Here is a 17261-nt window from a genome sequence, read left to right on the forward strand (position 1 = left end):
CATGTACAACAAAGGGATCATCATCATCTTCAATGACAATCGTCATTGTTTTCCATTAATAAGCATGTGATGTGATGTGATTCTGATTTTTAATGTGGCTTTAACAATTTTTCAGTCATATCACTACAATGTCTGCAGTGTGGCAGTTTATAGTGATGTCTAGCACTGGGGCATCATGCTGCAGACATGTAGTATGATGTCCCACCCAGTCACATTATCCTGACACCGGCCCGACCAGTCCTAACACTAACCTCTTAATGCTGAGCGCCAAGCAAGGCAGCTGCTAGTACCATTTTTGTAAGTCTTTGGTATGACTTGGCCGGGGATCGAACCCACATTAATAGGGAATCAGGCAACTTAAAAGCACTTCTTGATTGTATCAGGTGTTGTCACTGACCAGGCTTTCAAAATCCAGTGGACAGCATCCAACAAATTAATTTGCTCACCAAGTTCACAGTCTGGACAACCAATCATAGCAACATGACAATGCAGCAGATATTTCAGTTGTCAGGACATGATAGCATGATTTATTTTATGCTGTGGTCAGGAGGCTACAAATGCAATGTTGTTTGCTGGTAGGAATTTATTATTCTCGTTTCATATATCTGTATATACTATTTCTTTCATGTGTTTACAAAAATAAATTAATAATGTAAATGCATCTTCTTCAGTTATTGTAATGATTCATTATATTTGGCCGTTGAATAGATATTTCTGACCTGCCAATCAAACTAAGCACATTTTTGACCATTCAAAATAGGCATTGAATTCACTACTCAATTACGCGTTGCTATCCACCATCTTTGCTCACAAAGGAAAGATCAACAGTTCCCATCAGAATCAATATGCTTGACCATGGAATGGAACAAACACAAGGAATCCAATCCAGAACATTCCGCAACAAAATCCATTGTAAAGAGAAGCTTTGCATACTTCCGAGCAGGCATCAACTGCATCAGTTATGGGTAAACTATGGCACGCAGGGCCAGATCCAGCACGTAACCTAGAATAGGCTGTGGCTTTAAAAAATGAGTTAGACGGCTCATGCCCTATTAGAGTTGCTCATGCCTGATTTACACGAATACTGGTAAACCCACCACAATTTCATAGAATCATCTTGAAACAATAGAAGCGATCGAATCTGAAGCATTACCCAACAATGCCCCATCATTCAAGACAGTTATATACATATTAGTTCCTATGTATGTTTGCTGTTTGTTATTTATAAAGCTGCAACTACGCACATGAATAAATTCATCAAATTATCTAAGTTTTGTTTCATCATTTGTACCATATATTAAATGAAAATACTCTTAACACCAGTGTAAGATATCTCTGAAAAACAATGTTCTTTGAAAAAATTGCCGAATCATAACCCTTTGTATAAATAGTTGCCATTCTTTTTATTATTTGTGTGTGCCAAACTTGTTAAGCAAGATTTAAGAGATAAGAACCGTCTATCTGAGAATCTCATTCTTTTGGTCTGTTCACATGCTTGTTCGCAAATATACATTAAATACGACTCTACAGGGATATAGTAAGAGTCATTTCAAAATAACCATTTAAGGATTGCTTAAAATATCATGCAGTGGCTTGGAATAGGTGTCGTAACTGAGTTATGGCTCCATTACGACATGGCAACAGTCACTTTAGGACTTCCCTACCTTCAAAATAGTCTTTTCAGGACAACGTTCTAAACATTGGCATGAAGATCATGCATACATTTTTATGGGGCTTTTATATCCATGACAACCTAGATACAGTCCCATGAGATATATCCTACTTTAAGAATCTTGATGATATTTTGGGCCTAAATTCTGAAAATTCCATTAAGACATGGAAGTGGAATATGCCCCCCCGCCACCAGTAAACGTGTCCTCGGTGAATAGTTCTGTGTAATATTCTTGAACAAAATGTTTTGACCCAGTCTGTTCCATCAACATAAATTAAACTACACTTGCTAGAATTATATCGCAATACAAATTGTATTGGTAAACTGGAACAAGTGAAAGATTAAATAAATAAATAAAGAATAGTGAAAAATCAAATTTTAATATATTGTAGTATCAAAATATATAAATACCACAATCGAAAAGAAAAAAAAAGTTACATGGTACTATTAGCACAGAAAATTGATCAGCATTCATAAATCTGAAACTTTGCTTTTCCAAGGAACCGTTTCGGTTCCTTTGGCAATTAGATTTTCATCAAATTCTTGCATTAAACCTCAGTTCCAAAATATATTCATAAAGGCAGTATGCAAACATCAATTCATTTAGGCAAAATACTTGAAAATGTTACGCAAGTATCATGCAAGAGCTTTCATAACTAAAATTATGGATCCTCGTAGTCCCTTCAAACCCTCGTACCCTAACAAGCATTTACGTGTAAAATCAGAAATCTTCAATGAAGTCACGAATCGACAACTTGGGTGACAATAGTAACAATCCCATTAAACCTTTTTCAAGCATTTGTTCTAGACCTAGTTCCAGTTGCCGACATTCATGCACAATGCGATGACTTTGGAATAGCCTTTATTGCTATGTTAGTATATATAAACCAAACCTTGGTCTCTTAACAAGGCATAGAGAAACTTTGTTTTGTTGATAAAATGCGAACGGCTGAGCCAAAGTTCACCAAAGGCTAAACGTGCACAAATGCTGGTAACTGTACTAGGAGTACCTCAAAATTATGCTTTAGCAGTAAACCCCATTGTTAATATTATATAGCATCACCTTGCCAATAATGTGTTCTTTTCTTTCCTTTTCTACTTTAATATTAAAAATTAATATCACAATGAGTACATAATACTCGAAAATGGGTGTTGCAACAATATTAGATACATCACACGTTAATAGTATGACTTGGTCTTTTTTATTACTTCCAAATTCATTCTGTTGATGGGTTGCTATATAGATAGTTTTAAGTTATCTGTGCTGATTGCACAATGCAGCGAGTTATAAGTGTATATAGTCAAAGATTAAATAAATGCCAACACCACTGTAATGATTTATAAGTGAATATAGTCTAAGATTAATTAAACATGAGCACTGCCGCAGTGATTCATCAGTGAATATAGTATTATATTACCTAAGGTCAGTACTGCTTTTTGACAATGCAAGAGTATCTCAAGACCGTCACTGTACAATGATCACCAATTTTCTGAGTTCTGATTACACCTGTAATCTGTTTTCTGAGGTGTACTGTATTCATTTATATTAGTGATAATAAATGTTTGAGCTTGAAAATTGCTAAAGTCTGGCTGGGGAGCACTGATGTTAACTATGGAATTCGACTTGTGAAATTTTCATTGCCTTTTACGTTAAGTTGTTTGTCTTTACCAATTTGGTTGGTCTGGTTGACCTACTGTATAGAACAAACCTGCGTTTTTATTCAATTTGATATTCCTATCTGTCAGACTGTTGAACAAGTTTGCATTTTCACCGTTTTGTCTCTTGAACATACTGTTTGTGTTTTCATTCAATTTCATTTCTCTAGCTGACATTCTGTTAAGATTCAGTTTGGATTTTCAGGCAGTTTTATTTTTCTGATTGACATACTGTATGCAACAATTTTTTTCTCCATTCAATTACATTTGCCTAGCTGACATACTGTGCAAGACAATCTTGTTATTTTGGCTAATTTTATTTGTTTAGTTGGCACACCGTATACAGCATCTTGTGTTTTGATTTATGCTTTCATTTGGCTAGTTGACATACTGTATACAACGGCTTGTATTTTCATTCACTACTTTCTTCTGAATGATGGTCAATAATGTACTGATGTGTAAACATAACAGAAGAAAATTATAATATAATCACAAAATGTATTTCAATGAATTCACAGTAATTCTATACAGCTATTAAATTTCCAAATGTTTTAAAGTGAATTCACAGTATTTCCTTGACAGCTACTATTCCACTTAAACTGAATACACAGAGCACTGTAATTGCAACAAAAACTTAAATTAAATAAATGAATTCTCTATAACTTCCAAGACTGGTGGTACTAATATGAGTGGCTAATTAATATAAAATAATTATATAGGTTAGTAAAATGCATTAGAGAAAATGCAATATGAGGCCTGAATGACTCGTATTGGCTTTTCGATCAAACAAGATCAGGAAATTAGGTCAGCATGGCCTTTAACTAAAACTCTTGTCTTTGTCAGATCACGTGATGTTTACTTGTACTCACAATAGGACTCAACCGTGGAACTTTATGAATGAATCTATGCATTTGATACATGACGCATCTTTAAAGGGCAAACTACAATCATCAGCTATTAGTATTAAAATGTAATTGGCTAAATAACTCTTACAAAAACTATTATTCTAAAAAAGAATACACATAATACAGTTATACATAACAGTATGCATGTCCGGCATCTGTACAATACAATTTTTTACTGATCTGTTTTACATTGGAGATACATTTCTCGAGTTTGACATATGAACAAGATTAGCAAACTCTCAGTCAACATATGGTTTTAAATATTTGATGTGCATCAAATGCCTTTATAACTGTAAAAAAATGTAAATAATATTTGGATAATCTGTTCCAAATGTTATAGTTTTGACAAATTTTTTTTAATAGAGAAATTATTCTTCAATCAATGCTCTAACAATCCATGAATGATTTACCTTGTTTGTGTCAAAATAACATGTATAACTGATTGCATTTCAGTTGACAAATAACTCGTTTATTATTATTAAATAAGCTGGTTTTTTGTAAAACTAATTTTGTACACAAATATTTGATGCAATATTTTAAAATGACTGTCTCAATTTTACATCATTAATGTCATCAAATAAATAAAACAGTGTATCTATATATCCAAACTACCTGCTCCTGTCTAGACACATACTCTTTTCTTCAGCAATAACACTAAGAATATATGCACCCTTTTATATTTTTCAAAATGTATGGCAAATGTGTGTTTGCCAGTCTTTGATACAAAACTGACTTTTAAGTTAGTATTAGAAGCACAAAAAGAATTGACTACATTTTTCCAAACATTGTTGCTAAAAGTTTTGAAGCAGTAAGAGGCTGTCCATTTAGTTCGTATGCATGGAGAGGGGATGGGGGGGGGTAACACAAATGCATATGGGGGGTTTAATGAAAATGTATGTACGCATAGAAAAGGGGAGGTGAAACCTCGATAATAATTTGTCTAATAAGCAATCTGTTCGACTGGTTTAGTTGGCGTTTGAATTTTAGCGGACACTAGACAAACTGTTTAAAGTTACGCAGTTTATATCTTTGATGCAGCCAGACATTCAATGTCGGTGGACTATCCGTTTTATTAAACACGTTAATGTTATGAATCCTTTATAGTTTCTGCGTGGATTAAATATAGGCCGTTCCATAGAATTGGTGTGTGTGTGTGTGTGTGTCAAACATACGTATGGAGGTGGGGTGTGTAAAAAAGTATGCATGTGTAAAGGGAGGGGTCAAACTTTGCCAAATTTTTGAGTAAGTAGTCAATGGATGGCCCCTAGGTGGTTAATGTGACCAAGTAAATATATTCTAAAAATGAGTGCACAGTAAAGACATGCTATTGTTTTCATCATAAATGGCATTCTCAACCACAAGATCTTCAATGCAGTAAAAAGTATTAACTTGAATAATCTTTATTCCTCTAAACATATAATCATGGGAGAACCCGTCTTTTAACATGATCTGTTATTAACTTCCAAATAACATCTATTAAGAAAACAACACTTGTTCATTTTTTTTCTGTTGAGAAATTGGTGTGAATCAAGCAAAGAATGAATCTAAATAAAAGAATGATTATTTATACTAATTTTCCAATTAAAGTTTTTATTCTCTCGTTTTTCCAACTTTTAAGCATTGATCTGTCACTTGAATTATTCGAGTTAAATTTAAATCCCAAATAACATGTACTAACTTTAAATAATTACATCAGAAACTTTAAATGATTCATGATTGCAATGTGTCCAAGATTAGTTTTCAATAATACCCAAACACAAATTGTCAGTTTTATTAAGAATTATTTCACAACAAGCAAAAAATATATTAGTATCGTCAGCATATTGATTTAATGTATGTTCAGTGTTATTTATAGTAATTCATTCATATCATTGTCTTTTCTCATTTTCCCACAAATTTCAACAAGCAACATAAAGACGAATTGAGAAATAGGCTCACATTGTCTGCAGTTTGCGTTTGTAATAATGGAATCAGAATGTATCATTTTTGCAATATAAATAAATCCATTATAAAAAAGAATTACATCCATTTTTAGCACTAAATCACCAAAATAAACATACCTTTTTGATAACAGTATAAATAAAAGGATATTTTATCAAATATCTTGTCAAGCTAGACAAAAAATAAAGTGTCATAAAATTCTGACATTTCCCACAAATAAATCCGTTTTTGGAGTGCATGTATTGCTTTCTTCAACACACTTTTTAATATTTGCCATATAACCTGAAGCAATCTTATAATTCAAATTTGATAATAATATTGGCTGCTAATTCTCTAAAACGTATCTACATTTATTTGGCTTTATGATCTAATCGAAGGGAGGAAACCAATTATAAGAAGAATGTATCGGGCAATCTAGTTCCTCAGACATTTGACAGCAAATGTTTGAATCAGGTCAGTGCACGTAATCAGAGAGTGTACAGAAAACATTGAATTGAAAATGAACCAAACTGAAAAGAAATTTCAAATGCTGATCGAGTTTGGTACAAGGTCTGGGTCCAAGAATGGATAAGGTGGGTTTCTCTGGTTGTTTCTTCCTTTGATTGTTATACTGATCTCTGCCAGTTCTTTCTGAAACCTGAAAAAAGAAAAATTGAAATGACTACAAATGAATGTTGAATATCTTATTTTGTACTTTGACCATCTGAGTAAAATTGTCCCCTACCCAATGGGATTATCATCTAAATATAATGTGTTTCTGATTATGTCATGCTAGATCTGAGAATACACTGTTATATTTAGGTGTATATTATGTAAATGAGTTATCTGGCAGGGAGTCAGAGATAAGTTCCAACCTATTAATATAATTTCTATAAATAGCTAAAGATGCTCATGAATGAAAACAGTCATATTTATTTTCTGCATGTCCAATCTGCATTTTGTGATCCAGCATCTGCTGTTAACAGCTGAAAATATTGAAAATTTTATATATATATATATATTTATATATATATATATAAAGGTTTCCAAGAAAAGGTTCAAATTATTTTCTCAAATTAAGAATATTGACTCCACATTACAACAGCACTCTAAGAAGTATGCTTAACTTCTATATTTTATTTCCACTTCAGTTATTGATGTTTTTCATATTATCAGCAATATACATTTGAGTACTATTTTTTAATTTTTGCAAGTGTTTGACGTTTTTCACACTACCACCACAACCTTCACAGCAGCAATTCTCTCTAATAGCTCGGAGGAGGGTGGGGTTATAAAAAACATAAGAAAAAGAATGAGAGGTTATTGAGTCCACTTGATAATCAATTCTTACTCTTCCACGACTTTCATGGCCTTGGGATCAAATATGTACTGGACTTCAAAGTCTCCAAGCTGTTTTGTTCCATGACTGCTGAGGATCTTGGTCACAATCATTATGTCCAGTGTGGTGGGTTTGTCTGGCAGATTATTAATTACATCCTGCTCTGTCAGCGGCTCCTATAGTAAGAAATGTAGTTAATATAGCATCCTGCTCTGTCAAGAGATCTTATAGGAGTAAGAAATGTGGGCTATATAAACTGCTGTCAGGGGTCGCTACAGTAGTAATACATGTAGGTTATATAACATCTGGTATATGAGATCAGAGGCTCTTACAAGAGTAAGAGTGTGTGATTTGGATCTTTATCGTAGCTTTAACAATTTTTTAGTCATATCGCTACGATATCAGCTGTATGGCAGTTTATAATGATGTCTGGCACTGGAGCATCATGCCGCAGACATGTAGCATGACGTCCCGCCCAGTCACATTACCCTGACACCAGGCCGACCAGTCCTAACACTAAGTTCTTAATGCTGAGCGCCTAACGAGGCAGCTGCAAGTACCAATTTTATATATGTTTGGTACGACTTAGGTGGGGTTTGAACCCACGACCTCCTGCACCCGAGGTGGACGCTCTAAAAATTATGCCACCGGAGCAGTACAATAGTAAGAAATGTGTTATATAACATCTGGCCTTATTATTGTATAACAGCATCTCACCATTTTTGAATACATCCAACTGTATATTAATGTATAAATGTATATACAAGCTCAAAACAATCTTATACTGGATGCTATCTCACCTCTATGTGCGTGAGTTCAAGTCTCAGGGCTCGACCACTGTGGGTATGTGAGAACGTTTGCCTGTACGAATCTTACCTTCATAGGTTACCGCAAGAAATATAGACTCAAGGGTGTTATATGTGGATGATCATACCAGCATCACAAGTTATAAATATGTAAGTTAAAGATAGCCACAATAATTTTAAAAATTCTTTCTTATTGCCAAAGGAGCTAACCCACCTGAAAACATGTTGCGAAGCTCATACGATGATAAATTTAAGGAGACATACCTTAGATGATGGGGGTTTTCCTTTCATCAGACCAGGATAATTTGGTGGAAAAGCATACTCATCGTACTGAGGAAAGTTGGCGGCAGCATGAGCAACACTGCATGTATATATGATACAGGTCAGGGTCTGGATAATGTGATCAACTGTTGTGAATTTGTCATTCTCTCCTGGTACACCCTATAAAATGAAATAGTCATCTGGGTTGCAATGAAAAGCTTAAACAAACAAACAAAGAAACAAATACAACACTAAAGTAATGGTGTGTCAAAAGAGAGTGTCATACGTTCTACATATCTATAAATCAAAAAGGGCAGACAATCTTACAAAAATAGTGGGAGTCAATATATGCACATCATAAGACAATGATCATAACATGCATCAAGTATGATTGAAATTCATCGTAGCTGAAATAACAAGATTTTGTCATATAATGCAGCCAACTTTGTTGAACTGTCGATGTCCTGTAACTTTTCCAAAAACTAACGTGGCTACAATGATTGGTCAACATACAAACCATCTGATGAAGTTCGTAATATACTATGCTTCAAGTCAAACGACAAATCATCTAAAATAAGAATTGATTTATTCACAAGATTCAGCTTAAGCTAACAAAAGGAAAAAATTCTCAAAAACATGTTTAAGAGGTACATTGCTTTTGTTGATGGTCATTATATTTACCAAGTTTCATGGCAATCCATTAAAACCTGTGGGACTAGTTCTGTTTTAAAGATTGTTTGATAAACTGTATCCTGATGAACAGACACGAGAAACTCCATATGCCCTCACGTTCATCATTTCATCATGGTAAACTAACCAGTACACGTTGATTTTCCTGATGATAATGATATATCTAAACAAGTGGCCATCTCAGTATTGCCCAATAGAAATACCAATGCTTAAAGATTTCCTAGACAGCATGTTTCTTGTGATGGATAGACCAAACAGGGATCTGACGTAGCGAAATCTTGATAAATCGGATCTTGGTTGAGAAAATATTCATGAATTGCTTACAGACCGCAAAAGAGAACAATCTTGATAACCTTTCTCTTTCACAATTCTTTATCTCTAGTTTTGTTTTTGCATGTCCACATCTCCATCTGGACATTACATTTCACACATAAGTTAGACATCATGGCAGTTTTGCAGAATATATTACTACAAACGTGTGCATATACATGGGCACTCAAAGATGATTATTTTCAACGAAGTATAAACGTAAACACAGCATAACAACTTATATGTTTCTTACAACTCTGTGATCTTAAACTGTATAACAAAAATGATACAAACGAACATTTTGAGTAAAATTTAACAAATAATTTATTTCAGTAACATACAAAGTTAAGATTCAAAGACTCTTACATGATTGTGAATTAAATATCTAATAATCATGAATGTCATATCAGTGTCCAAAAGTATAGAATATGTAGAAATAAATTCCAGTAATCTTGTGTGCCGTAATGTATCATAATGATATAATCCCGAATTTCGTAGAATGAGTCCTTTATAATCCCAAATTAGTGTTTTAGTCCAGAACGTCAGTCAGTACTTTATAAATGAATATTTTTTATTAAAAAAATCATCTCAAATTATATCTGAACACAACAATAAGTGATTACAAAATCTGAGCACGAAAGAGGAACAAATAATATTTGATCAAAAACCTCTTTATCAGTATATGCAGTCTGTCATGTGATCTAACTGGCAAAATAATGTTCTGCAAAACTGTTCATTTCTAAAGGAAAAATTGACTAACTCCTAAACAAGATCAGGTAATGATCTGAAGTTTAGTAAACATATTATTTATTTGTTAGAATCATGACAAAGCTCGGGTACACAATATGAATTAAATATCCACAACATTTTGGACGTGTATGAAAACAGATTTAGTCAATAAATTCATCAGTGCAATTAGGACTAGTGACATATTACAATCTATACGCATATCAAATATATCCAAGCATAGAAAAAAGCTTGTCTAATCTTTAATAGAACTGAAGAAATAACTTCAGGCCATTATATACATCAAGGTGCTCTAACACAATCTAGTAGACTTTGTGTTTGGTGATGGTGTTTGGTGATTACCATCACTTTACCAAAACGAACGGTGTATGTTCGATTTAGCCTGTTCCCTTTAACAGTAATCTATTCACCTGCAATGTGATGAGAGTTAATTGTGCCCTTTAACAGTATTCTATTCACCTGCAATAAGATCAGAGTTAATTGTGACCGTTTGACATTATTATATTTACCTGCAATGTGATGAGAGTTAATTGTGCCCTTTAACAGTATTATATTCATCTGCAATGTGATGAGAGTTAACTGTGCCCTTCGACATTATTCTATTCACCTGCAATGTGATCAGAGTTAATTATGCCCTTTAACAGTATTATATTCACCTGCAATGTGATGAGACTGTATTGTGCCCTTTAACAGTATTATATTCACCTGCAATGTGGTTACATTTTAATATGTCATTTAATAGCATTATATTCGCTTGCAATGTGCTTAAATTTTATAATGAATAGTAAAAACATTATATTGATTTGAAATGTGGTTACAGTTGTTGTGCCCATTAACAAAATCATATTCACTTTTAATGTGGTTAAGGTTTTATGATAACCATTAACAATATGATACTCACTTGGAATGTGGTTACAGTTTTCTGTGCCCATTAATAGCATTATATTAACTTGCAATGCGGTTGCAGTGTTTGTGCGCATTAATAGAATTATATTCACTAGTAATGTGGTATTTTAATGTTTGTGTCCATTAATAACATTATATTCACTTGCAATTTGATTAGTGTTTTGCCCATTAATAGGTTTATATTCACTTGCAATGTGGCTGCAGTTTTTTGTTTTCTCATTAAAAGAATTATATTCACTTGCTATGTATTTGCAATGTATGTGCCCATTAACAGAATTATATTCATTTGCAATGTGGTTAGATTTCTGTGTTCATTAATGGAATTAAATTCACTTGTAATGTGGTTACATTTGTTGTATCCATTAATAGAATTAAATTCACTAACAACGTTGTTATAGTTTTTGTGCCCATCAATAGAATTATATTCACTTGTAATGTTGTTAAAGTTTGTGTGACCGTTAATAATGTTATATACGCTTCCAACGTGGTTAAGTTTTTATCCCCTTGAATATAATTACTTTCACTTGCAGTGTGTATGTCCATTAATAAATTTATATTCACTTGTAATATGGTTGCAACATTCCAATAAAGAAGCACAGTACTAATTTACCTGCAGACCACATCCTCCCTGCTCCCGTGGCTTGGTCATTTCTTCCCTCCAGTTCTGGAGCTCCCAGTCTCCTGCTATTTTCTCAGGTGTATCTGCATAGGAAGGAGATTTAATACAAAATAGCAACTTTTTTCTTTGTTACTGTTTCTTTTTTTAATATTCATCTCAAGGAATTAATACAGAAAATCCTTGCTTGAAAGACCACTGTTTTGGAAGGCTTTCTCTCGTTTAAGACCGGAATTTTAATGTATGGATTTATTAAGTTACTTTATGATAAGATCTATGTTTAGACAACATCCATCATGAAAGAGCATATTTGGTTGCAAATTGTTAGTATATAGAGACAGTTCTTTTCCCTTTACCCAGTGGCCTGATCTACAAAGCCACGTGGTCTTCAAATCATAGCATATTTGAAGTGTTGTTTTTTGTATTGTATTAACTCTGACAAGTATACATTAAGCATGTAAAATAAACAAGCAGGCCTAGTTGCCAACAAGGTTGAACCCAAGACCTCTTTCAACAAAATCATTGGCAACAAAAACCCAGCTTGATCAAGACAAGCTTGTGACCATCTAGTGTACCACCTAATTGGCCTTAAAAATGCACGACTCTTTTAGAGTAAAAATGTATCAGTATAAAAGGTTTACATAGACTCAAAGTAGCAAAAGTTTCTTTAAAAGTGTAAATTACAATTTGTGACTTTGATAAACCATTCACATACATGAAAGAATCACTTTCCGCTCGTACGTTATAATACACAGATGTCTGATCAACGATGCAAACAAAAAATGGTTTCTAGTACCCTTTGAAGAGAACATGATTTGTGTTTTCTTGTGTCACTCTGCAGATATGCATATTGTCTAATAAGGGTGTATTACGAGGGCAAAATCAAAATAATCCACCCTCACTCAATCCCATTCCATCGTTCAAAACTTGGTCCACATATTGGATAACTTTATATCATATCACGTTCTACAAGATTTATCTTGATCTGAGTTACATCCCGTACATAATAATAATGCTAATATTAGTTCCTTTGTCAATGCTCATTATACAATCCTACTAAATGAAAATCTGAATATAGATAACCACATTTAGTAAGTTTTAGTATAAAAACTTGGATGGATAAACTGCTGGACAGCAAACTGAAATGGACGGCATAACGATTTTTTTTTATAAAAATGTTTTATTCTGTTGAAATGAAATAGCTTGCATGAAATTTTTCTGCACATTTGATTGGAGAGCTGATCTCTTAAAATGCTATTAAAACAAGTAATTTGAGATCTATTTATTGAAAATGAGCTTCAAGAAAGATGGTGGTCTATCTGAAAATTTATATATTTCCAATTTCTGTAGTAGAAAAGTTTGACCAGGTAAAGTCCCTTCCTAAAGTTTGCAGTGACACAGCAATAAGATTCCCGTTATCAGTTTCTTGATACCAAGTTTGCGCAACATTTTATAAAACCATTATGCAGGAGCAGATGTTTATAAAACCTGTTTGACGTTTAGATAACAAATTATGTGTTGATAAAAAGCAATCATAGTAGCTTATGCTATGTATATATGTATTGTGTGTATTAAATTCATTATACTGATTGTATTTGGGTTCATTTAGTTAATAACATTTGTAATGCTGACATTCTAAACATCATAGTTTGTACTCTTACAGATGAGTCATGTAGGTCGTATTTTGGTTTCATTCATAAAAGTCCAAGGTCGATGTACTGAAACAATTCAAAATAATATCACGTTATCCAAGGAGAACATTTGTTGTGTAGACTGAAATAGCTGATTTTTTTAAAAATGAATTTGAGCATTTCAGAAATTTTATTGATTCATTTTAAAGCTTTGTATTTTATTTTGTTGCTACATTGTACTGTCTTCCTATATAAAGACAGTTTTATACAGAATTTACTGTTCTTGACGTTGCACTGGACATGGAAGAGAAAAATCGATAGTTTGATTTACTTGTTTAAATTTGATATCATTTGTTGGAAATACAGTTCTGTACCATTTATTCAAAGACATTTGGATAATTTTAGCTGGATGAATTTATCATAAAACCTTCAAGGATATTTGGATTTATATTGTTTTTATTGTGAAATATTCAAGGACATTTGGATTTAGATTGGATTTATTGTGAAATATTCAAGGATATTTGGATTTTAATTGGATTTATTGTGAAATATTCAAGGACATTTAGATTTATAAACATAGTGATTCTGCCTGTGATATTGGTAAATAAGGACATCACAGTTTTCATCGGAATACATTTGGAAAGTATTCGGATTATTTGGATGTATTGGAATTGGTAGAACATTTAGGAGTTTAAGGAATTCATTAACCAAGGTAACTTATTTTAATTCTTTATTTGGTATTTTAGGAAAATAATGTATATTTTAAATTATACAAAACTTGATGACTATAGCTCCTCCTTGTTTTGCAGTTTAAGCCACTAGAGATTGTAACACTACGAACATGTTATCCTAGTAGTTTTGGACGATATGGAAAGAACTACAAATCGACCTATAATTTGATTTATCATTTCATGCCATCTTTCTGAAGACAGCAGTTACTTGAGCTGACTTATACTGGTCTGAAGCAACCCAGCTTTGATAGCAAAGTTCATAATCATTGCAATGCTTTTATTGATACAGTGAACGCCAATTTTTAAAAATTAAGCACAAATTCCAGCTTTACCAGTAGATTTCGTATGATGAAAAGATTTCAGAAATTGACAGACATATTAATTTTTTAATGGGTCGAATTGCAGACTGAGTGGCTTCTACTTATTTCATAGATACAAATTATCTAAATATCGAAGTTAAAACAGTAATAGAACTGTTAGTTACTTTCATGAATCCTGTATCAACATTGGTTGTGCACTCGCATTAGAGGTTTTACATTTCTTTGCTATCTGTAACTGTTTACTTGACAACTGTTAAACAGTTGGGGATTGGTACTATATGCTAGAATATTTTCAAAACTCATTTTTGTATTGACGCATTGACCTACGATATCTTATAGACCTTTCTTTCCTTTTTGAATAAGACTGCTCACAGTATTCCTCTACGTTTTAGAAGAATGTTGAGATTTTATTTTCACATGTATATTATCTCTTATTCTTTATTCTAGACTTGCAGTCTAGCTTGTTTCAAGTGTCACTGAGTGACATTATCTATCGGTGTCCAAGGAATCTCAACAAGATCCTTGTAGAATTGATTGATGTTCAAAATTGGGTACATCAATACCTAAACATTTACCGTCAAAGTTATTTTCAGATCGGTAAGTAGGTTTACTAATAATTGGTCGAGGATATTGGTCACTAAGACCTATACAACGTAATGCATGGCGTATAATCCGTTCCGCATGATGGTCCGTAGCAATATTTCAACAGTTTCGAAACTGCAGATGACAGAACTTGTAGGAATATATTTTAGTTTATCAAATGTTTAATTATACTCCTTTCATCAAGTATTCTTTGTGAAGGTCTTTTATGTGTCTTTAGATCAGGGGTCTCAAATACGTGGCCCGCCAAGCCGTATCCTGTGGCCCGCAAAATGATAGGCGTTGCAAGACGTCATGAGAGATAACAAAGGTGGTGCGGCCCTTGAACCATCGAAAATGTTCTCATGCGGCCATCGGGGTGGTTTGAGTTTGAGACCCCTGCTTTAAATGGTGTTTTGGTTTGTGGACATTCCTTTCGAAATATCTGTAGATGTATTTAAAGGGTATTTTGGTTTATTGTTCGCACATGATGCAATATTATTAATATAACTATCGCAATACTATTTGTTAATTAATAATCTGTTGCTATTAATGTACTGCTCATTTACACATTGGTTGTGCTAGAACATAACGCAGACAGTGAAATATAAATCAATATCTTGCATTTGTATAGCGAAACTACATACAAAACACAACTCCTGACAGGGTGATACATTGCATTGCAAGTTAGTACCAATGATGTGCTCAATTTCATCTCTTGGATCGACAGTAAAGTCATAGGAAAACAGCAAATGCAGCATGGATAAAACTCCAATTTAATTCACTCTCCTAACATGTTTCTTGTTTTCCATAGCATAAAATCCAGTTCAAAACAGTTCAGCAAAGTGTCTTATCGGTAACACGTTCATGTAAATTAAAAACTTGTTAGATATTTTTCCTGATGGTTGATGATGCTAACCTCAAGAATTTATCCATTACGTCTACTGGAAATTTGATGAAAAGTAATGTTTTTGAGCACTATCATCCTGCACGCAATTAGTCAGCCATCTTAATTAGTATTAGTTTAATGCTTCAATGCTGTACAAAATAAATGTGAGCATTTTTATGCCTAACTATTTAGCACTACCCTTATTGAACACAGCTCGTTACTATATATCAGTTTACGACGTATATAAGACTGATGCCAAAATCCTCTTCCGAGGCAATCGGAGATGTGTTTTACTCGCAATTGGAGGGTACAGCTTGAAAATTCCCATGTCTGGCAATCTAGGGGAATTACAGATCCCATGTCCAGTTAGTTACAAATCCTATGTCTGGAAATCTAGGGGAATTACAGATCCCATGTCCAGTAAGTTACAAATCCTATGTCTGGCAATCTAGGTGAACTAAAGATCCCATGTCCAGTAAGTTACAAATCATATGTTTGGCAATCTGGAGGAATTACAGATCCTATGTCCAGTAAGCTACAAATCCTATGTCTGGCATTCTAGAGAAACTACAGATCCCATGTCCAGTAAGTTACAAATCCTATGTCTGGCAATCTAGGGGAATTACAGATCCCATGTCCAGCAAGTTAGAAATCATATGTCTGGCAATCTAGGGAAATTACAGATCCCATGTCCAGTAAGTTACAAATCCTATGTCTGGCAATCATGACAAACTAAGAATCCTGCTGACAGAGTAAAATCTTATTCAACTTGCCCGGATTTTTATATACAATTGGAATGCAAATATTTCGATTTTTTTGTGTACCTTCATAAACAAATCTCTCTCATGAGCAAGAAAGATTTACCAAGCCTAGTCAGAATGGATATATTTTCGTTGCTAATAGTAACACTTACCATAATAGAGGTGGGCGTATTTGGAAACATACTTGTTGATTGCATCATACAAGAGCAGGGCATCGTCTCTGAAGTGGTACCCTGGTAAAACATTCTGACTGTACACCTGCAAAAATTACTTTTTCTTACATAATTTGAAATAAAACAAAGTGAAGTATGTCATTTCTGTCCCCCCCCCCCCCCACCGTAATGAAAACACCAAAATACATAGAGTGAAGACATCGAGCTGTGGCCCTGAGTGACAGAGTAATAGAGCTAATGGCATGCATGAAAAGTAAACAAGTTGATATATCTCATCAATGAGAACAAATAAAGAAAAAAGATTTGAAACTCTTCAAAAAATGCTGTTCAATTATTATGCAATTTTTGCA

At 33.5% G+C, this 17261-nt stretch overlaps 1 protein-coding gene across 1 annotated transcript in view; it reads right to left on the minus strand.

Annotated features, from left to right (window-relative positions):
• Positions 1-6395: 6395 nt before the first annotated feature.
• Positions 6396-17261, minus strand: part of LOC149796775 (allene oxide synthase-lipoxygenase protein-like) — a 64476-nt gene continuing 53610 nt past the window's right edge. The window contains exons 9-13 of the mRNA XM_089960644.1: positions 16891-16996; positions 11822-11913; positions 8563-8739; positions 7505-7668; positions 6396-6811 (exon numbers count right to left, since the gene is read on the minus strand). Coding sequence (XP_089816770.1) covers positions 6697-6811; positions 7505-7668; positions 8563-8739; positions 11822-11913; positions 16891-16996 — 654 coding nt within the window. The 3' untranslated portion in view covers positions 6396-6696. The remainder of the gene's footprint in view (positions 6812-7504; positions 7669-8562; positions 8740-11821; positions 11914-16890; positions 16997-17261) is intronic.

This window comes from Sinohyriopsis cumingii, chromosome 6 (genome assembly GCF_028554795.1).
Source record: "Sinohyriopsis cumingii isolate HCF-2022 chromosome 6, ASM2855479v2, whole genome shotgun sequence".
NCBI classification, from domain to species: domain Eukaryota; kingdom Metazoa; phylum Mollusca; class Bivalvia; order Unionida; family Unionidae; genus Sinohyriopsis; species Sinohyriopsis cumingii.